Here is a 24,193-nt window from a genome sequence, read left to right on the forward strand (position 1 = left end):
CCTCATTCAAAATCCTAATTTTTTTAAGAAGCTGCCATTTTGTTTTTTCCTGTTCATTATTATTATTATCATTATTTTTTGTGTGTGTGGTACACGGGCCTCTCACTGTTGTGGCCTCTCCCGCTGCGGAGCACAGGCTCCGGACGCGCAGGCTCAGTGGCCATGGCTCACGGGCCCAGCCGCCCCACAGCATGTGGGATCTTCCCGGCCCGGGGCACGGACCCATGTCCCCTGCATCGGCAGGCGGACTCTTAACCACTGCGCCACCAGGGAAGCCCTCCTGTTTATTATTTTAATGGCTGGTTTAGACAAGTTATTCAACTCTGAATTATGAAGGATTTAAGTTGTTGGACTATAAGACTTATAAAAGCTGCTTAGGAGCGTACGAAGGCATACCAAATTGTATGACAATATTGAAATGTTTATATTATCTGAAGTTAGAAACTAAAAAGAAGTAAGTCAGGATAAACTGATAAAATAAAAAGTATTGGCATGGATTTAGAAGTAATTTATTTGTTTTCAATAAATAAAGAGTTAGCAGAGGGACTTTTAGTTTGCAGTTTGTCATGTAGGAGCTCAGAAGTCTTTACTCTGGCCTAAAACAAATCAACAACTTTTCTTAGATTCATAAGAGAAGTGAGGTCACAAGGCAAACCGCTGCCCCAGATTGGAGAGACAGACAGGCAGATACAGAGAATCACAGTGCACCAGAGCAGAAACCCACCAGCAGAAACCTCTGTGGGAACCAGAGCCACAGTGGAAAACCTGAACTGTAATTGATGAATTGCTGGAGGCTCATATATCAAGTCCGAGAGTTAAAAACTCTGGATGGCGGGGGGAGTAATAAGGAGGCCTCCAGGCTTTTCTGAGTTTTACCTCCAGGACCTTTACCAAGTTTTCACAGTAAATATCACAGAAAGATCCCTTCCTGCTTCTGGCAAAGGGAGAGGAAAAGGGATTGTTTAGAAATATGTCAGAGCACTCTTCTTCTTCACAAGGCTGCCCGTGAGGAGAGCCTGATCTGCAGAGATTATATCAGCACCTAACCTATCTGGGGGAAGGGAAATACCCAGTCCCTACTCACTAGCTATCCTGTCCCACCTAGGGGAGAAAGATCCCTGAGAAAACTGGTGAAATTCCCATTCCACAGCCACAGGCTCCTCAGAAGACAGAGACTTAATCATAGGACCGCAGAATGCTTTCTCTTCTCCCACAACTTAACATTACATTACTAAAGGTCTGCTTACCAGTTCCTTTTAGCCAGTAACATCATGTTCTCCTTTCAACAAAAAATCACAAGGCACACTAAAAAGCAAAAAACACAGTTTAAAGAGATTAAACAGGCATCAGCTCCAAAGTCAGATACGGCAGGGATGTTGGAATTTATCCGACCAATAATTTTTTTTAAAGTATGATTAGTATGCTAAGGGCTTTAATGAAAAAAGTAGACAACATGGAAGAAGAGATGGATAATTTAAACCAGAGAGATGGAAATTCTAAGAAAGAATCAACAAGAAATACAAGAGATCAGAAATACTGTAACAGAAATGAAGAATACCTTTAATAGATTCATTAGTAGACTGGACATGACTGAGAAAAGAATCTCTGAGCTTGAGAATATGACAATAGAAACTTCCAAAACTAAAAAGAAAAGAGAAAAAAATAACAGAACAGAATGTCCAAGAACTGTGGGACAACTACAAATGTACAACTACATTTCCATACACATAATGGAAATACCAGAAGAAGAAAGACAGGGCCAGAAGCAATAATTGAAACAATAATGACTTAGAATTTCCTAAAATTAACATCAGACACCAAACCACAGGTCCACGAAGTTTGGAGAACACTAAGCAGGATAAATGCCCCCCAAAAAAATACGCCTAGGAAAATCATATCCAAACTTCAGAAAATCAAAGACAAAGAGAAATCTTAAAAGAAGCCAGAGCAAGGGTCAGAATTATATCCACTTCTCAGAAACCATGCAATCAAGAAGAGAGTGGAATGAAACGTTTAAAGTGTTGGGAGAACTAAAACACCAACCTAGAATTCTGTACCTTGTGAAACTATCCTTCAAAAGTGAAAGAGAAATAAAGACTTTCTTAGACAAACAAAAACTGGGGCATTTGTTGCCAGTAGACCTGCCTTGCAAGAAATGTTAAAAAAAAAAAAAAGTTCTTCAGAGAGAAGGAAAATTAAATAGGTAGAAATTCAGATCTACATAAACAAAGGAAGAACAGTGGAGAATGACTAAGTGATGGTAAAATAAAAACTTTCATTTTCTTATTCTTAATTGACCTAACAAATAACAGTTTGTTCAAAATGAAATTAGTGACAGTGTCTTTAATTATGTAAGCTTATGTGTGTACACACACACACTTACACATACCTACATATATATGTGTCAGGTATGCTTATGTGTGAGTGAAATGAATGACATCAATGATACAAGAGATGAGAAAGAGGAATTAGGATTATTTTGTTTTTATAAGGTACTGAGAAGTGGAATAGTATTATTTGAAAGTAGACTTGGATTAGTTGTCAATGTATATTGCAAAATCTAGGACAAGAACTTAAAATGTTTTGTTTTTTTTTTTGCGGTACGCGGGCCTCTCACTGTTGTGGCCTCTCCCGTTGTGGAGTACAGGCTCCGGATGCGCAGGCTCAGCTGCCATGGCTCACGGGCCCAGCCGCTCCGCGGCATGTGGGATCTTCCCGGACCAGGGCACGAACCCGTGTCCCCTGCATCGGCAGGCGGACTCTCAACCACTGCACCACCAGGGAAGCCCTAAAATGTTTTTAAATGAGGTATAATTGATATGCTAAGAAAGGAGAAAAAATTGAGTCGTACAAAGTACTCAGTTGAAACCACAAAAGAAAGAGAAAGTGTGGGAGACAAAAACAGGACCAAAGATCAAGGGCAACAAAATGAAACAGTAAATATATAGTAGATGTTAATCCAACTGTATCAATAATCACCTTGAATGTTGATGATCTACATGCACCAATTAAAAGACAGAGTTTGTCAAAGTGGATCAAAAAACAAGGCCCAACTATATGTTTTCTGCAAGAAATTCACATTAAATATAAAGGCACATATAGATTAAAAGTAAAGGGATGGAGAAAATATACCATGCTAACCCTAATCAAAAGAAGTAGGCATGTCTGTCTTAATTTCAGATGGAGCAGACTTCAGAGCAAGGAAAGATATCAGGGATAAAGAGGTACATTACATAATAATCAAGGGGTCCGTATTCCAAGAAGATATAACAATCCGTAATGTGTATTTGCCTAATAACAGAGTATCATAATGCATGAGGCAAAGCTGATAGAAGTGCAAGGAGAAATAGATGAACCCAGTATTATAGTTGGGGACTTTAATACCCCTTTATAAGAATTTAACAGATCTAGCAGACAGAAAGTTAGTAGGGACATAGCTGAACTCAAGAGCATCTTCAATCAACTGGATATAATTGACATCTATAGGCTACTTCATCCAACAACAGCAGATTACACATTCTTCTCAAGCTCACAAGGAACATTCACAGACTAGACCATATTCTGGACCAAAAAACACACCTTAACAAATTTTAAAAGTATAGAAATAATACAGGTCTGCTCTGAGACAATGGAACTAAACTAGATATCAGTAGCAGAAACATAGCTGGAAAACCCCCAAATACTTAGAGATTAAACAACACTTTTGTAAACAACACATGGATTAAAGAAGAACTCTCAAGAGAAATTAAAAATTATTTTGAACTAAATGAAATTGAAAATACAACTTAATGAAGTAAAAGCCCACAAAAGCAGGGCTTGGAGGGAAATTTATAGCATTTAGTGCATTTCTTAGAAAAAAAGGAAGATCTAAAATCAGTCATCTAAGCTTCTGCCTTAGGACACTAGAAAAAGAAGAGCAAATGGAATTCAAAGTAAGCAGAATAAAAGAAATAATAAAAATTAGAGCAGAAATTAATGAAATTGAAAATAGAAAATCAATAGAGAAAACAAAACTAAAAGCTGCTTCTTTGAAAAGATCAATAAAGTTTATAAGCCTTTAGCCAGGCTACTTAAGAAGAAAAAAGAGAAGAAATATATTACTAATATTAGTAGTGAAAGAAGAGGTATCACTACAGATCCTATGGACATTAAAAGGATAATAAAGGAGTACTATCAATAATTCTATGCCCACAAGTTTGATAACCTAGATGAAATGGACCTATTTTTTGAAGACACGGTTTGCCAAAACTCACACAAGTATAAATAGACAATCTGTGTAGACGTGTATCTAGACCTGAATAGACCTATGTATCAACAGATGCTGAAAATCATTTGACAAAATCCAATACTTCTTCATGATGAAAACTCTCAGCAACCTAGGAATAGAGGGTAACTTCCTCAACTTGACAAAGAACATATTTATTCCTCATCTTGATAAAGAACAAAAACCCTGTAACTAACATCATACTTAATGGTGAGAAACTTGAAGTTCTCCTGCTATGATCAGGAATAAGGCAGGGATGTCTGCTCTCACCACTGCTTTTCAACACTGTGCTGAAGTCCTAAGTAATGTAACTGGACAAGAAAAGGAAATAAAAGGTATACAGGTTGGCATGGAAGAAATCAAACTGTCTTTGTTCACAGATGACTTTAGTGTCTGTGTAGAAAAAAACCTCCTGGTACCAATATAGTGATTTTAGCAAGATTTTAGAATACAAGATTAATATACAAAAGTCAATCACTTTCCTGTGTACCAGCAATGAACAAGTGTAATTTGAAATTTAAAACACATTACCATTTACAATAGCACCCCAAAAATGAAATACTGAGGTTTAAATCTAACAAAATATGTACAAGATCAATATGAGAAAAACAATGAAACTCAGACAACAGATATCAAAGAACTAAATAAATGGAGAGATATTCCATGTTCAGGGATAGAAAGAATCAATAGTGTCAAGATGTCACTTATTGCTAAAACTTGATCTATAGATGTCATAAAATCCCAGCCAGAATCTCAGGAAGTTATTTTTTTTGGATATTGACAAACTGATTCTGAAGTTTATATGGAAAGGCAAAAGACCCAAAATAGCTAACACAGTGTTGAACGAGAGCAACAGTCAGTGGCCTGACACTACCCAACTTCAAGGCTTACTGTAAAGCTACAGGAATAAGACAGTGTAGTATTGATAAAATAATAGACAAATAGATCTGTGTAACAGAATAGAGAGCCCGTAAATACACCCACATAAATATAATCAACTGATCTTCAACAAAGGATCAAAGGCAATACAATGGAGAAAAGGTAGTCTTTTCAACAAATGGTACTAGAACTGGACATCCACATGCAAAAAAATTAATCTAGACTAGACCTTACGTCTTTCATAAATGGATTTTAGACCCTAAAGGTAAAACACAAAACTATTAAGCTCCTAGAAGATAACGTAAGAGAAACCTAGATGACCTTGGGTATGGCCATGAATTTTTAGATTCAACACCAAAGGCATGATGCATGAAATAAATAATTGAATGCTAAACTTTATTAAATTAAAATATTCTCCTCTGTGAAAGACAGTGTCAAGAGAAAAAGAAGACAAGCCACAGACTCGGAGAAAATATTTGCCAAAGACCATCTAATAACTGTTACCCAGAATATGTGGAGAACTCTTAAAATTCAACAAGAAAAGACAAACACCCCAATTAAAAAAAACCAAGGACCTACTGTATAGCACAGGGAACTATAGTCAATATCCTGTAATAGCCTAAAATGGAAAAGAATCTGAAAAGTAATACATATATATATATATATATACACACACACATATATATATATATGAACCACTTTTCTGTACGTCTGAAGCTAACACAACATTGTAAATCAACTATACTTCAATAAAAATAAAAGGGAAAAAGACTTGAAAAGACACATCACTGAAGAAGATGACATGTAAGCTATGGAAAGATGTCCAGCATCATAAGTTATTAGGGAATTGCAAATTAAAACGACCGGGAGGTACTACTACGTGCCTATTCGAATGGCCCATCTAAAACACTGACAACACCGAAGGATGGTGAGGATGTGCAGCAGCAGGAACTCTCATTCATTGCTGGTGGGAATGCAAAATGGGGCAGACACTTGGGAAAACAGTTCGATAGTTTGTTACAAAATAAACGTACCCTTACCAGGATCGAGCAATCTCTTCCTTTTCCACTGCTTCTTATTTACCTAAATGAATTGAAAAGTTACGTCCAGACAAAAACCTGCATACAGATGTTTATAGTGGCTTTATTCATAATTGCCCAAACTTGCAAACAACCACATGTCCTTCAATAGGTGAATGGGTCAACAAACCACGGTACATCAAAACAATGGACTGTTATTCAGTGCTAAGAAGAAATGAGCTATCAAGCCATGAAAAGACATTGAATACATATTACTAAGTGTAAGAAACCGATCTGGAAAAAACACCATACTCTATGATTTCCAGCTATATTCTGGAAAAGGCAAAGCTATGGAGACAGTAAAAAGATCAATGGTTACGTGAAACTTTTGTATGATGCTACAATGGTGATGCATGTCGTTATGCATTTGTCAAAACCCGTAGAATGTACAACTCCAAGAGTGAACCCTAATGTAAACTCTGGACTTTGGATGGTAATGATGTGTCAGGGTAGGTTCATCGTTATAACAAATATACCATCTGGTAGGGATGTTGATAGTGGCGGAGCTTGTGCGTGTTGGGGAACCGGGGGGCGAATGAAAATCTCTGTAATTTCTACTCAGTTTTGCTGTAAACCTCAAACTGCTCTAAAAATAAAGTTTATTAATTTTTTAAAAAGTAAAACAGAGTTAGAAGAAAGTGAAAATTAAATGACTGCATTTTGCCTGTATATTTAAATATCTTTCCCTTATGTTTCTTTTCCAAATATAAACTCAAAATTTGTTTACACACAAACATTAATAGTAATCGTACATACCAAGGATAAACTATAACAGCCTATTTAATTCACATGTGGTTGAGATAATGTATATTTTCAATGAAAAGTAATATTGTCATAACATTACTAATTGAAAAAAAGTGTATTTTTAAAATTTATCCAGAATGCTAGGTGTCATTAGAGGAGGAAGAAAGCAGGTATTTGTAGCAGTTTCTTATACTTGTAAGCACCGAAAGGTTGGTAGCACCGCTTTTTTATCCTGCCGGTTTTCACTGCAAATTATTTACTTTTTTGGGGAAATATATCACTAGTTCCACCCAGATAAAGGAATTTAATGGGATGAAGATAGAAATTGGAGAAGAAAGAGAAGAGGAAAAAAGAAGAGATCTTTTCAGGAAGTGGAAATATGAACGAGAAAAGATATAAAGAGGAAAGTAGCTTTATAAATAAATGAGATAGAACGTAACTGACTCTGGGCTCTTTTACTCTAAAATCCTCTGCCCTGCCACATAAACAATTTATATTCTGTAATTTCCAGCTTCCTTCTGTCCTCTCTTCACAATGAACACTACTGTTAAGCCAGTTTGTATTCCTGCCTTGTGTACCTCGGATAGTTTCTGTGAGGACGTAGCGTCAATGTGAAGACTGAAGTTCTGAGACAGAGGTCACAATCCTCCCAATATTGTATTGGCTCACAGTGTTTTTCACTTGAATTTGCTGCCTTGAAGGAATTGCCAGTGTATAAAAATTGGTACGTTTACATAAACATCTGGATAGTTCCATTTCTTTGGGAAGTTCCAGAAATCTGGCAACATGGAGTAACCTTCTCCAGTGGTACTAGACCCTTTCGATAGGATATACACTTTCTATTTCACTCTGGTCCTTGTCACTCCTGGTAGGATTACCAACCCTTGGTCAAATGTCAGTCGTCATTTATTTTATAATCTCTCGCTTCCTTAACTGAAATGACCTGCCTTGATGTTCGTTGACATTTGGAGATTTCAACTCCTGTTCTTTGAAAGTAGACGCTGAGATTGATAGCACTAGTAGAAAATGTTTTCAGGGCGTAAAGATAAGGATTGAAGAAAACAGATGTAAAACAAAGAAGAGGAAGTTTATTGAATAATGGAATTGACTGATATGCCTCTGAATTTGTTTCTCAAGGCAAACATGTCCCAGGTAAGACAAGTGGGACTGCTGGCTGCTGGATGTCAGCCATGGAACAAAGATGTGTGCGTTGCCAATGGAGACAGGTTTGCGTACTGTGCTACCCTGGCCATCTATGTTTATCAGGTAAAAGAATGCTGATTCTTTCCAAGTTTTCCTTTTATCAGGTAAAATTACTATTTAATTAATACTTGAAAAGCTTAATGCTGTAACTTTATTGATACTGGTATTTTATTGTGTATTTTGTTACTATTTATTAGTTTTCCAAGTCAAGCTTTTAGAAAATGCTCGTATCATAATATTAAATTATTAGCAAATTCTTAATTGATTTAGTAATCCTATTTTGATGCTATTCATCGAAAAGAATTTCTTCAAGAATTAAAGATCTTGTTTTATGAACGGTGAACAAGTAGTTCTTAATTCTTTTAAACTATATTCCCATATAATTAAATGGAATTCATGTGCCCATTTATTTCAAACCTTGCTCAGTAACATGTGATACGAGAAAATAGTCTTATCAGTTGAAGAAGTGAGTCGTCCTTTAGAGAGCCTTCTATTAAAAATAGTGCAGTTGTAACACATTTTGAGATAGTCTTGGGATAAACACCTTTATCACTACCTTTTTTCATGTGCTGGCTCCGTGCAGACATCTCTTATCAGTTCCCAATCTACACAGCCAACGGCCTTCTGAATTTTTTCATATAGAGGTGACATGAGCATCATAAATCCAAGTCCGGTTTTTCTTCTTAAACCTGGAGCCAGTATTTCAGTGTCACCCACTAACCATTAGTCTAAACCACAGATGTGAGAGTTATCACCGACTCCCTCTTCTACTCACGTCCTGCACCCTAGGTAATCAGGACTGGTTCTGCTACTTTCTACCTTTTACTCCCTTCTACATATCCTTCTCACCTAAACTACTGTAACAGTTTCTTAATATTCTCTTTGCCTCTATCTTGACTCCCTCTAATTTATCCTTCAGTGTAATCAGTCATCTATAATGCAAATCTAAACTTTTCAGTCTTCAGTCGCTCCTCATTCCTTAATATTAACATCCAACCTCATGGTATGACATCCTTTCATGATCTTCCTGTCTCCGTCTCCCTGTCACCTTGTGCTCCAGACCCTGAGATCATTGCCTTTTCCAAAACTACTCAGAGTCTTCTGTATCTTGCCTGTGCTTGCACTAATTTTTCAGTTTGCCCACATTGCCTGTCCAGAGACGTTTTCTCATCTTTCAAATGTCAGCTCAAATGCATAAGCTCTTTTCTACATTCTGCTTTTTCCTCGTTCTTAGTGAAGGACCGTATGGAATGGATTGCGTCTCTACATGCTTCCATTGACCAGAATGGGTCTTTCTCATCTTTGAATTCTCAAGTTACTGCACACTCTCTGGCACTTAGTAACCACTTAGTAAATGTTTCTTGAATTTTTTTTATCTTGAAATACCAACTCATTTCAGTTAAGAGCGAAAAAAAAATTACTGCTTTATCCTGGAATAAAAATTCCTTTAAATTGCTAATAGTGTTGTAGTTTATTGAAAATTTAAGAAATAATAGCATTCATCTATAAACCAATTAAGTTTCCACAATGCTAAGATTTTATGTAGTCCATTTCTCAAGATTGAGGAAATATCTAGCAATCAAAATGCAATTTCAATGTAACTCACATCTTTTTTTCACTTCCCGTTCCCCAGAAGACAGGAGCAAGCCTTCTAAATGCCCCTTTTGTTCTGCCATCTACCTCTTTTTTTTTTTTTGCCATCTACCTCTTTACCACCCTGTGTGTGTTGCTAAGCTTCCTCTTAAGAAATTTCTCCCTTAATCTTTGGTCCCTATTGTCTTGTCTTTTACTTCCTCCTAAAGAAGAAGAATTTATCAGGCAGGGAAAACTATTCCTCTGAGGAGTCAGGAAGGTAAGAAAGTGGATGAAGGCGAAACTGAATTTTTTTAATGTTTGCATATATCTTGTTTAATGATGACATTTTATGACTTGAATACTTAGGAAGATTAAGCTAAAAGTATTAATCTAAAAAACCTATGGAGAAAGTTTGTGTGTTGTTAAAGACTAAAACAAACTAAAAATTACCCTGATTTAGAAGTTAATACAAATAAACTTGGGTGACAGTTAGCAGTTAGGATTTTACTGCAAGTATACGGTTAAAGAAAGGTTGGTGTAGTTAATAGTTAATATGATAATGATTTGAGTAACTCTTATGTAACACTGTGAAAGGTTTGTTATGTGTTAAAGGGAAAAACCAGGTTCAACAAAATGACGTATACAGTATATACATCTCAAACATGGTAAAACTGATAGAAAGATGAATTGATCCACTAATTAATGGCACATTTACAAAGAAAATAGGAAAACTAGGCTATTCCTTTCGTCCACTTACGTATAAAAACACAACATAATGCCCCTTCCAAAAAGCAATAACATAAAACAGGTCCAAATGATACCATTGCTCTGCAAACTTTGGACATCTTAATAATGTAGTAATGAGCAGCTGGCTTATTTAACCTACATTTTTTTGACTCAAATATAAGTTAAAAATTTGCAGAAAAAATATTTTAAGAACAAGGTGTTTTTCCCTCATAAATAGAGCTATGGAAAATAAGTCTCTGAATTATTATGCATATTTAAATGTACATTTATTGTTACTTCTTTTTAAAATTGGTATGTTTAATTTCAATTCTCTTTTATTTTTTTGAAAAATGATTTCTTTCACATTGAATACATTTGAATTCACTTGAAAGTAGACCAAGGCTTGAATTATGTTCATATCTTGTTATTGGGTGTACTAATTTTCATGTATGTAGCTTTTAAAAAATAATGTGATTATTAATGGAAAGTGTATTACAAAGAAAGAAGCACTGACATGTTTTATTTATATATTTTTTAGTTGGATCACCGTTATAATGAATTCAAACTTCACGCAATTATGTCTGAACATAAAAAAACAATCACAGCTATCTCTTGGTGTCCACATAACCCTGATCTGTTTGCAAGTGGCAGTACCGATAATTTAGTGATCATTTGGAATGTTGCAGAACAAAAAGTCATTGCTAAACTCGACAATACGAAAGGTATACCTATAACTGGGATTTATTTTATTGAATGAAAATAAATAGAATGTTACATGTGAATTATACCTCAGTTTTTTTCTATTATTTCAATAAGCAAAATATTTTATTTCAATTAGCTCAAGTTTTAAAGTAGTGTTTTTCAAGCTTTCTAATGGTAATCTATATAAGAAACACATTTCACATCATGACTCATTATTGTGTATGTGCATGTGTACAAAACTGAAACAAAATTTCATGAAATTATCAGACTTAGTACACTGATCAATTAAAAAACATAGTCAACACCAAATAACTTTATTAATATTTAAATATAATATTAAAAATTCCAAAATAAACATAAAAATAATAATTAGATACTATTTTCTCAATGAGACAATTGGCCTTGCTTGAAACATACAAAGACAGTATGACGCATGTAGTCACTGCTCTGCTGAGTTGACTTTTTCCTATATTTTTAGGTCAAAGTAGAAAGTTCTAGTTTATGCAGATAGATCTTTGTGAATGGCATAATATCATTACTTTCTTTCTACCTAGCATCTTACCCCATAATGATGATGAAGTTAAATAATCATTTTTCTGTGTTAAATGTCATAATCATTCAGTTCTCTTTTTGAGTGCTGAGTGTAACTCAATTACCGATTATGTTTTTGAAAGCTACTGCTGGATATATTTTCCATATTCAGCCTTTTCTCTAAAAAATACTGGTTGTAACTTTGAGATAGTAAACTGAGATGTGACAGTGTCACAAACTTTACTTTTCACAGAGTTTCTTTATAATATTCTTTTCAGTGTGTAACAACAATATTGAGAAGTCATAGGCAATTGTATTTAAATCTTGCTTCCAATATAACAGCAATGATGCCTTTTGGAACCTTTGGATATGTTCGACATAGATTGAGTATGGCTTTTCCCTTATCTTTTCAAAGTTAGGTCGTTAGGAATGCTGAAAACACCCGAAAAACACACCAATTTTGTTATGTAACTTTTGTCCTAAAAAATATTTACCAAATATTTTCAGCTAGGAAAATGAGCATCTCCTTCCCAAGTTCATATACACTGCTTATTATCTTCACTTGCAGCGACCAATGAATTTCAGTATTAGACAGTGAGTAGTTTGCTTCAATGTCCGAGCAAAATCTTTTTAAAAGTCATCTATTCAGTGAGCTTCCATTAATGTAAGTAACAGTTTTCCTTAAGGTTTTCACTACTCCAATGAGAAAAAGCCAAATTAGGTTTGGTACAAAGCTTTGTGGTGTATAAACAGTGATTAATAGCCTCAATCAAGATTTCAAGCTTTTCTGGTCATAGCCCTTTCTCCACCAATCACAGATCCTACGGTTTTACCAGTATTGTTTATATTGATCAACAGTGCACTTTCCCACTACTTTAAATACAGCTTTGTGTGAGATTAATTTTAAATAACACAATAAATACTCCTTAAAATTCTTTCCATATTTTATGCGCCATAAACTAAAAATGTTATGCAATGCCATTGTGCTTATAAAGTTGTCGCACAAAATCTATACTAGACTGTAACTGCATAATAACATTTTCTAAATGTTATGCATAAGGACAGATTAGACAGCATATTATGGTATCATTACCTAGTTTGTCCACTGATTTGTCATCAAACACCATATGCATCACATCCATTCATTGTGGAAGAGATTTTTGTTCATCAACTGTGTGCACCATAGCTTCCTTTGCCACTGAATATGCAATTAAATAAGACTTTTTCATTAACATGTGTAGAATGATTAAATAATTGTAACAATTTTGATCAATTTAATATATTTTTTCTGAAAAATTTTAGGGTAAATTCCTTATGTTTTCAAAGATCTTAATTTGAAGATTGAAAGTTTTGATATTTTATTTGCAAAAATTATGAATATTTTTGGTCATTTTTATTTAAAATAATCCCCTTTGAAAAGGCTTAGACTCCTTTTTTCTTTTCAGAATCCAGTTTAAACAAAGTAGAAGTTTGCATTGTCAACTTAAAAAAAAATAAATATTAGAACTTCCACATCCGGCTGTTGAACTTGAACATGCCTCTGTATTCTTTTTACTTCATCATTCTTTTTTCTTAATATTAAAAAAGTCACTTAAAAGAAAATGAGTATTACTTTGTTTAAATGTAAAAGGTTAAAAAACTGTCACCAACCTGAAAAATGTCACACTTAATAATACACTTTCAGAAAAAAAAAAAACAAAACTGTTAACAGTGGAGAATAATACTACCTGCCTATCTCAGAATATTGTTGGGAGAATTAAATGAGTGGATATTTGTACAGCTCTTAGAAGTGCTTGCGTGTGACAAGCCAGTATAGCAGTGTTTTCTATTATAACTACCGGACATCGTTTCTGGTCCTTTCTCTTCCTTGCTGTGCTTCTCAAAACACACATTCCGAGAGCCATCATTCCAGTGGCTTCCTTCAAGTGGGCTGTGGTGGTTTGACCCATACATCATGTCTTGTCCTTTATTGGGGAAACTCTACTTCTGTTAATGTATCCGAAAACCAAACAGCTTTTTTATTGGCCTTATTTGTGTACTCATTCATTCATTCAGTGAGTATTTATGGAGTTCCCATTGTATGTCAAGCCCTGAAACAGTTTCTTTTTTCTCTCTCTTTTTTTTTAACATCTTTATTGGAGTATAACTGCTTTACAGGGGGGTGTTCGTTTCTGCTTTATAACCAAGTGAATCAGCTTTAGCTTCTGCCTCTTGGCACATTGTAGGCTGCTGACACAAACTGAATTTACGGTCAATGAACAACTTTCAACCCTGTGTCTTTGTTCATAGCGTTTCCTCTTCCTGGGAAATACGTCTTGACCCACGTATTGAAACACCGCTGTTCCTTCAAGGTGTAATTCAAATCCAGTTTCTTTCCCGGGCAGTAGCCCAAACGGTCACAAACCCTTATACACATAAAAATCATTTGGAGAACCTTGTTAAAAATAGATTCCTGGGCCCTAACTCCACACGATCTGATATGCATATTCAGTTTGATGATTCCGGTTCTATGTCGGGAGATTCACAGTCTGTCTCCTGAGTCATAAATTTACCATAACATTTATTTCATCTATTATTTATTTGATCACAATAACAGGAGACTAACAGTTAACTTTCGTATTTTGTCTTTTAGTTTAAAAAGGATTTTTACATACATCATTATTTTTTCTTGCCCTAACTTTCATGTGAAACAGGTGGTCAGCTATTTTTTAGTCATGTCTCTTTTATGTGAGGAAACAGGTTTACAGAGGTAAAGTGGCTTGTTTAGATCATCCGAGGCAAAACTAAGACTTAAATCCAGCTCCTGATAAGAAGTAGTTTGTAGTGTTAATTTTGTTGTTATTAAATCCTTATAGAGGCTTCCCTGGTGGCGCAGTGGTTGAGAGTCCGCCTGCCGATGCAGGGGACACAGGTTCGTGCCCCAGTCCGGGAAGATCCCACATGCCGCGGAGCGGCTGGGCCCGTGAGCCATGGCCGCTGAGCCTGCACGTCTAGAGCCTGTGCTCCGCAGCGGGAGAGGCCACAACAATGAGAGGCCTGCGTACTGCAAAAAAAAAATCCTTATAGTAGCATGCAACTTTTCATAAATGTAATCATCTCCCCAATTTATACTTAAGATCCTTTAAAGCAGGAATTGTCTCCTATATTAACTTGTATACCTAGAACGCCTAAAGCAGGTCTTATACACAAAAACTCAGTAAGAATTTATTGCTTTAATATATAGTTTTCTGAAAGAAAGAAAGAACTCTATACATTTCTTTGAGTATGTGAAGCATATGATCATATTAGTAGTTTCAAACCAGAAACTAGGTACTTTTTCATCATAGAAGTACCCTGCATATGTTCCCTGCAGCCTTTAGGGTTACTTTATAAATCAAATTTCCAAGTAAGAAGGTAATATTTTTTAATAATGAACACAGTCTTGTATTTTAGTTGTTGTAGAAAGGTAGGATGCAAATAACATTTAACGGTACGATCTTATGCCATGTGTCTCTACTGTGTATCTGTATCTAATTTATTCCAGGGACGCCTGCCTCTCTCAGCTGGTGCTGGAATGCAGATGACGCAGTGGCGTTTGCTTCCCAGAGAGGCCCACTGTTCATCTGGACCATCTCAGGACCGGACAGTGGCGTGACTGTGCACAGAGAAGCCCATAGCTTCCTGTCTGATATCTGTATATTCAGATGGCATACCCAGAAAAAGGGGAAAGTTGTCTTCGGTCATATTGATGGAAGTCTATCAATTTTTCAACCAGGTAAGAATTTTACTAGTCAGGTCTCTTAAATATTATTTTTCTCAGCATATATAATTTCTTATTTACACAGCATAGAAAGTTAACAGTATTTTAATTTTTAAATAATAGTTGTGCAAATATTATCCAGCACGATGCCAGTTCCAAATAACCCTTGGAAGTAAATCTTATCTGTAAGGCGTCGTGGTACATTGAACTCAGCTCTGTGGATTGTACTTTGAGTTAGCCCCTGTCAGGCATTTGTCCTGCATTTTTACTTTTTAAAGTCAGTTGTTTCATTCTGCGTATTTACTAAGAAAATGGCCTGAATGACAAAGGACCTACAGCTGGATTATATAATAACTTACTAATACTACTCAAAAATATTTTCGCACCTGCTTGTAAAATACCATTTAGTTGTCACAGCTCCTTAGCAAAGAGTTTGAACTTGGGATCAAAAGGAACAATAACTCCGTGTAGCTCTATTAGTTAATTAACATGGCTCAGTGGAAAGGTCTGAGAAATTAGTTTATGTGTATTTTTAAAATTTAAACAGTAACAAAATATATAATAAAAAATTGAAAAATTAGATGAACAGTTCTCCACTTATAAGTCAGCACTGCTGACATTTGAAAAACGTGCTTTTCGCCATTGGTATCTGTTGATGGATGTGACTCCTGGTTCACTAGGTAGATGGATGAAAGTGCTGCTTCAGGATTAGAATAACTACTTTCACAAGGCGTATTACATTCAATTTATCTGAAATTAATTGAAGAAAGAAGAAATTGAAATTGAACAGAACAGTGAACATCCAAATAAATCTTTTCTTTCCTTAGGGAATGATCTTTCTAATGTTAAAAAAAAAGCTATATAAATTATTGATAAAGTCAGGCCATTTTATTTTATTTTTTAATTTTTTAACACTATTTTTTATTTTTATTTTATTTTTTTAACATCTTTATTGGAGTATAATTGCTTTACAATGGTGTCTTAATTTCTGCTTTATAACAAAGTGAATCAGTTATACATATACATATGTTCCCATATCTCTTCCCTCTTGCGTCTCCCTCCCTCCCACCCTCCCTGTCCCACCCCTCTAGGTGGTCACAAGGCACCGAGCTGATCTCCCTGTGCTATGTGGCTGCTTAGTGGGAACTAGCTATCTATTTTACGCTTGGTAGTGAATATACGTCCATGCCACTCTCTTGCTTTGTCACAGCTTACCCTTCCCCCTCCCCATATCCTCAAATCCATGCTCTAGTAGGCCTGTGTCTTTATTCCCATCTTACCCCTAGGTTCTTCATGACCGTTATTTTTTTCTTTTAGATTCCATATATATGTGTTAGCATACGGTATTTGTTTTTCTCTTTCTGACTTACTTCACTCTGTATGACAGACTCTAGGTCCATCCACCTCACTACAAATAACTCAATTTCATTTCTTTTTATGGCTGAGTAATATTCCATTGTATATGTGTGCCACATCTTCTTTATCCATCGGACCATTTTATTTTATTTTATTTTATTTATTTATTTTTTTAACATCTTTATTGGGGTATAATTGCTTTACAATGGTGTGTTCATTTTATTTTAAATACATTTTTTTTTTTTTTTGCGGTACACAGGCCTCTCACTGCTGTGGCCTCTCTCACTGCGGAGCACAGGCTCCGGACGCGCAGGCTCAGCGGCCATGGCTCACGGGCCCAGCTGCTCCGCGGCATGTGGGATATTCCCGGACCAGGGCACGAACCTGTGTCCCCTGCATCGGCAGGCGGACTGTCAACCACTGCGCCACCAGGGAAGCCCTGGAATATTTTTAATAACCATAGATACTAACGGGCACATTCAAATACCTAATAATTACTTAAATAGGTGATTAACTTAGGTTAATCATTTTTCTACCTCTCTGTGGTTTGTAATGATCAACTATATTAATATTCATTACTGTTTATTTTATCAAATAGCAACTTTAAAGATGCTTATTTTGGGAAAGAAGAAGCAAGCAAACTTTTCTTGATGGTTATTGCAAAAGTTTGATAAAGTCCAATAAGAGAAGCTTCACATGCACCTTCTATGATTATATCTGCAAAATATCTAAATAAAATACTCCCTACCTAAGAATACCATTATATTGAAAGAATATGTTCTGACGCTTTTAGTCAGAACGCGTTGTTCTTCCCTTCGGTAAACACTTCCCTATCCCTATGCTGTTGTAACTCAGTGAAATTGTAGTTGATGACAAGATGATGTATATTATTTTCCTACGTCTTTTTCTTACAGCTTTTCAGTAACAAATAGAAAAACATGCAGGGTTCTGGGGATTGCCAAGGCAAAGCAGTCCAGTACGACTGTCATCCTTAGGGCAAACTCTAATTCCCCCGCATTCCCTTGTCAGTTATGACTTCTGCATAGAAATGCCAGACTTGTATTCCCAGGACCCTCAGAGATCAGTGGTATGCAAGGGGAAAGTCCATGTGATCTCAATGATTAATCTTATTTTGGAAATTTTGTTTAAAATCATGCTCTTTACATTTTAATAGGTAGTAAAAGTCAGAAACATGTTCTGAGACCTGAATCTCTTGAAGGGACCGACGAAGAGGATCCCGTTACAGCCCTGGAATGGGACCCACTGTCTACTGATTACCTCCTAGTGGCTAATTTGCATCGTGGAATTCGCCTGGTAGATTCGGAATCACTTTCTTGCATAACAACATTTAATTTTCCCAGTGCAATAGCTTCTGTGCAGTGCTTGGCCTGGGTTCCCGGTGCTCCTGGCATGTTTATAACTGGAGGTAACTTTACCCTACTCCCAGAGGTTTAAATATGTGTATATTCTTTAACTGAATCAGGAAGATTGTACTTTTATTGGTTAATTTTGTGTAAAACTTATTAATATCTCAAACATTATTATTATAGTAAATAGCTCGTTTACTTTTATTTATACAGTGCATCATTAATACAATGACAAATAAAAATGAAAAGAAGGCCCGGTTTTCCAGGTTTCTGGTAACATTGGGATATGTTGTATATGTACACACATGTGTGCATGTCTGTGTTTGTGTGTATACAAAAGACAAAGGCAGTTCAATTTCAGCCATGGCAGGGTGACAGTAAAAATACTGGCTAGAAAAACAGTCTGTCTGGATGAGGAGTCTGTTAGCCTCACTGAGGATTTTGACAGTCATGATTTCCTAATCATAAGAGAATTAGCAAAACTAAGAAGTGATGGGGGATGGGAAGGTGGGGAATTTAAAATAGAAATTAGGAATTAAATGACTCTTACCGTTTACTTAGCTTCAGAGAGAGAGAGGTCTCTGAAGAGACAGCACTTTCAGCTACTGTATAAATACTTCCCATATTTGCTAAGTGTAAAATGAGAGACAAAGAGTTTACCTTTTCAACATTTTTAAAGAAGTCTTTACTTCTTTAAGCACTTAAACTGCACATAGAAGCAGACAGATTCTTATTGATGTATCTTCATTGCCTTTAATTTCACAGGATATAATTAATGATAGATATATATTAATAATAATATACCTATTATTATTATTATCATCATTATTGAGCTGAGATTCACATACCATAAAAACTCACCGTGTACACTTAAAGTGTACAGTGTAGTGGTCTCTGTGTTCACAGAGTTCTACGACCATTAGCATCATTTAACTCCAGAGCGTTTCCTCATCCCCCTAATAAACCCTGGACCCATCCGCAAGTCACTCTTCATTACGCCCTCCACACCCCTTAGTCACTCCTGTGTGTACGTAAACCACGAATCTACTTTCTCTTTTGGTGGATTTGCCTGTTCCGGACGTTTCATAGAAGCAGAGTCATTCAACATGTGGCCTTTTATGTTTGGCTTCTTTCACTTAACGTAGAGTTTTCAAGGTTCATCCGTGATGTAGCATGGATGAGTACTTCATTCCTTTTTATAGGTGAATAATATTCCATGGTATGGATATGCCAGGTTTTGTTTATCCATTTATCAGCTGATAGACATTATCTTGTTTCCGGTTTTGTGTGGTTATCAATGCTGCTGGGAACATTTGTGCGCAGGCTTTATGGGGACACATGTCTGTAATTTGGTTGGGTGTATATGCAGGAGTGCAATTTTTGGGTCACATGGTGACTCTGCGTTTAATCATTTGAGGAACTGCCAGACTCTTTCCAGAGCAGCTTATTAAGGTAGGATTTTTCGAAGGAGGGGGCTTTCTAATTAATCTTCAGGTATATCAGGCAGTCCTTGTTTGGCTGCAAGTGAGCAAGGAAGCAGTGTACAAGCATTTCGAAAGGTGAAGGGTTACTTAATGGTAGAGGTGGAAAGTTTTCTGTGGCTGGCTTTCCTAGAGCAAGTGTGTCCCTGGGGTGCTTTTTTGTGGTCACATTGTCATAATGATCTTTGTCGGGGAAGCTCCCAAGGCAGGCAGTCTCTCACCCGAGAAGGGGATTTGGAACAGGAAAAAAAAGACAAAACGTGCCAAAAATTGAAAGGATGAATATCACTTCGGCTGTTTCTTTGTATTATGATATAATATTACTGTGTGAAGAATGTCAGTAAGTGGTGCTAAAAATCTGGCAAGTTGAAATTTTGTTATTACTTTTATATCTAGGCATTTTATGTTTCAAATAAAATTTGTTAATATAATGCTTTTTTCTGGATCTGACTAGATTCTCAAGTGGGTGTTTTGCGCGTTTGGAATGTTTCTAGAGCAACACCTGTTGATAATTTTAAATTAAAGAAAACAGGGTTTCACTGCTTACATGTACTGAATTCTCCTCCAAGGAAGAAATGTAAGTAAAAATATCAAAATTGGATATTTTAAAATATCGTACTTGCTGCTATCCAATAAAATGAGTGATATAATGATATAAATGTATCAAATACTGCTACTGAAAAGCAAATTTAAAAAATAGCCTTTGACAATATACATGCTAAAGGTACCATCAAAACCACACAATATCTAATATTGCTAAATTGAAAATATTTAGAGCAAAGTTACATTTAAAAATGCTATTAAGTGAGGATATTAAGATAATCTCAGATCTACATGGGGAAAATGAGACAATGATATTGGTGAAAATAAAAAATATCAAGAGCGATGGGATTAAATAAAATTGGTCTGAACTAGGGGACTTTGTTTTAAACGTGGCTCTTTTACAATCTATATGGTTTATAACAAAGTTAAAATAACCTAAATGTTGGAAATGTAGGATCTAGAATATATATTCCGTGTTTGAACGTATTGCATGTTTGTTGCAGGATTAGTAGTTAGTATTATAGATGTTCTTCATTTATTTTTGTGTTTTTTTTCTAATTACCTTTTATTACTTCTATGATTAAGAAAAAATTATAAAATACATTTAAGGTATAAAAGAAAAATCTGGAGTATGGTGGGGGGAGGTTTAGAATTAGAATTTTTCCTAAATATGAGGGAAAAGAAATTGACTTCCTATTGAAGTCAACTGTGGTTACTCTGCATGGTTGGTAGTGTTTCTTTTATTTCTGTGTGGATCATAAAAAAACTTGGGGAAAAGAGTAGTGATTGAACAACCTAGAGTTATTGATTCCTCCTTACTCACTGCTGTCTATGATATACTAAATAATTAGTGAGACCTGTTCAAAATAATGCTGTTTTGGTTAGCAAATTTAGTATCTAATTTTGTGGGCAATGGCAAGTAGTAGAAACTCTCTGTATTTGAACCTCCAGTCTTTTCACAAATTTAAGCTTTTCCTGATACTTCTAAATCCTGGAAACTGGAGGGTCTAGAAGCATTAGGACTGGAGAAGTATTGATAGTATGCTGGGGACTGGCATATGTTTACGTATCCTGCATTTTTTGGAACTATTTTTTTCTTTGTTTATTTGCTGTGAACACCCATCTCGTAAGATGACTGAAATATCATAGGTTCTTTACTTCCTTATATTTTTCTTATTGCAAAAGTGGTCCAGGCCCATTAGAGAAAAGTCAGGAAATATAAAGAAGCACATACTGATCTTGTCATTTTTGAGTCATTCCTTTCAGGTTGTTGATAGTTTTTTCTCCCAATTTTTTAATGTAACAGAAAGCGTGGAGTAAGAAAATTTATGTAAAAATGAAAAACTTTAAATGTAGACATAATCATCAAATTCTGAAAAAAAGATGAATTACGGATTGATAGGAGCATAAAGGGTATCAAAACCACCTATAATATCAACAAATTAAAATATTAGAAAACAGTCATGGATTATATTAATTTTAACCAAACTTTCAGCAAAATTTCATTGAACCAAATGCTTCTTTTGTTATTAATGGTTCATTCTAGTTTGGACTGCCTGTCGTTCTCCGATTCTAAGAAATGAGTATTATCCTAATGAATGCAATAAGAAAGACTATTATATTTGAGTCAAAAAAGATAATATACTGGGAAATATTTATATTCCAGTGTGTAATTAATCTAGATTGGTCTGATAATTTATGGTGGTATCATTATTTTGAATTATATTTACAAGAGTATATTTATGTTCTAAGGAAAAGCTTTTTGAAAGAAGACAAAATATGTGATAAAGAATACAAAGAAAATAACTGAACAAGGAGACATTTATGTAATTGAAAGTGTATGAACAGTAAAAATTGAGGAAGAAGAAATTAAGATGCAAATGTATATCAGTTGTAATTCTTAATTTAGGTGCTAAATTAAAGTGAATTATAAATAATCTCAAAAATAATTATTTTCGGGCTTCCCTGGTGGCGCAGTGGTTGAGAGTCCGCCTGCCGATGGAGGGAACACGGGTTCGTGTCCCGGTCCGGGAAGATCCCACATGCCGCGGAGCGGCTGGGCCCGTGAGCCATGGCCGCTGAGCCTGCGCGTCCGGAGCCTGTTGCTCCGCAACGGGAGGGCATAGCAGTGAGAGGCCCGCGTACCGCAAAAAAAAGAAAAAACAAAATTATTTTCATTGGATTGAAAATTAGTGGAAGAGAGTTATTAGTTTTAAAAGAAAAAAGTTCAGGTGCGTGTGTGTTTGCTTGTATAGAGGAAGAAGTAAGCTATTACATCAGCACTTTGAAAGAAACTTTTAATTCAGAAATAATCGTGCTGTGCTTTAAGTTATGGGGCAGTAAGAAACCAAATACTCACCACATATTGTGATTCCTCAGAAACTAATTTTCATTCATTTTGCACCACCTGCACTTCTATACACCTCTTTTCAAAATAATATCCCATTTTGTATATATAAATATATAAATGTGGGCAATGCTGCTGAAGTACTCCTGTGGCAGAAAATCTGATCATTGCTTAAGAGTTTACTGATATAAATTCTGGATAAAAGAAAACAAAGAGCGTCTTTGTAAATTAAGTCCTGTGGCTTCATTCCAGCCTATGGGAAGATACTGGCATAAATGTTTACTTGTTTATTTATTTTTTTCTTTTCTAGTTTCAGTCCAGTCCCCAACCAAAAATCATTATACATCCTCAACGAGTGAAGCAGTACCACCCCCAACTTTGACACAGAATCAAGCATTTTCTGTTCCTCCTGGTCACGCAGTGTGCTGTTTCTTGGATGGTGGAGTTGGACTTTATGATATGGGAGCTAAGAAGTGGGATTTTCTTAGGGACTTGGTATGTCTGTGGTCATTCTTTTATACACAATACTTATTTTGTGTATAAAATGATGTTTACTTTTGTATTATTGATGATATTCTAAAATTATTTTCATAGAGAATCATATATTAGGACTTTATCTTGGTTGATTGAAACATTTTAGAAAAATGTATAGAACTATTAAAATTATTTAACTGTAAACATTATAAACATTAAACTTCTTTAAATATTAATGTCTGTTTAGCTTATCAGAATTACTCTGCATTTGGTAGTTTTCCCATTATCGTGTGGGCTACGTTACTCCTTTGTGTAGTGGAAAATCACATAGTTGTAGTATATTTTGGAAGCAAAATGAGAAATAGAATATTCTTTCAGAAGGAAGGAGAAGTCCACCTCTGCCAGTTACTCTGAGCTTTCTTGTTCTCATTCATGAAATGAGCAAGCTTGGATTAAGTGTTTTCTAAGATTTATTTCTATTATGGAGCCATAATAATTCTATGAGTCTACGAACTTCTGTTCTCATGATCCTTAAGTCTCTGTGTAAAATAGAATACAGCCCTGCTGAGGACTCACATTTTGTCTGGGTTTGTTCTATGTTTTTTATGCTGCATCCCTAGGGTCACGTGGAAACTATCTTTGACTGCAAATTCAAATCTGATGATCCCAATCTTTTAGCAACAGCTTCCTTTGACGGCACAATAAAAGTCTGGGATATAAACACACTGACGGCAGTGTACACTTCCCCAGGGAATGAAGGGGTTATTTATTCCCTTTCATGGGCTCCAGGTAAGAAGTATTTTATTAAAATCAGGAATACAATTAAATGACTTTCCTAACTTTTTTTTTTTTTTTTTTTGTGGTACGCGGGCCTCTCACTGTCGTGGCCTCTCCCATTGCGGAGCACAGGCTCCGGACGCGCAGGCTCAGCGGCCACGGCTCACGGGCCCAGCCGCTCCGCGGCATGTGGGATCTTCCTGGACCGGGGCACAAACCCGTGTCCCCTGCATCGGCAGGCGGACTCTCAACCGCTGCGCCACCAGGGAAGCACGACTTTCCTGACTTTTATTTTCATTTGTATTATCTTCTTCCTCACAGTGTCATCTTACTCCAAATGATTGTGGAGGCAGATTAGTACCATCATAGTTGTTGGTGCAGTTTTTGTGGGTTGTAGAGTAGACTG

At 35.8% G+C, this 24,193-nt stretch overlaps 1 protein-coding gene across 7 annotated transcripts in view; it reads left to right on the forward strand.

Moving 5' to 3' along the window:
• Positions 1-24,193, forward strand: part of WDR17 (WD repeat domain 17) — an 82,159-nt gene that overhangs the window by 15,552 nt on the left and 42,414 nt on the right. For 5 of the 7 annotated variants that reach the window (XM_067721917.1, XM_067721910.1, XM_067721911.1 and 2 more), the window contains 7 exons: positions 8,104-8,232; positions 11,009-11,192; positions 15,227-15,457; positions 17,973-18,224; positions 20,101-20,223; positions 22,847-23,031; positions 23,631-23,799. In XM_067721917.1, the coding sequence (XP_067578018.1) occupies positions 8,104-8,232; positions 11,009-11,192; positions 15,227-15,457; positions 17,973-18,224; positions 20,101-20,223; positions 22,847-23,031; positions 23,631-23,799 (1,273 nt within the window). The remainder of the gene's footprint in view (positions 1-8,103; positions 8,233-11,008; positions 11,193-15,226; positions 15,458-17,972; positions 18,225-20,100; positions 20,224-22,846; positions 23,032-23,630; positions 23,800-24,193) is intronic. The other 2 variants (XM_067721913.1, XM_067721915.1) reach the window with 2 other exon arrangements.

This window comes from Pseudorca crassidens, chromosome 21, assembly GCF_039906515.1.
Source record: "Pseudorca crassidens isolate mPseCra1 chromosome 21, mPseCra1.hap1, whole genome shotgun sequence".
Classification (NCBI taxonomy): Eukaryota; Metazoa; Chordata; class Mammalia; order Artiodactyla; family Delphinidae; genus Pseudorca; species Pseudorca crassidens.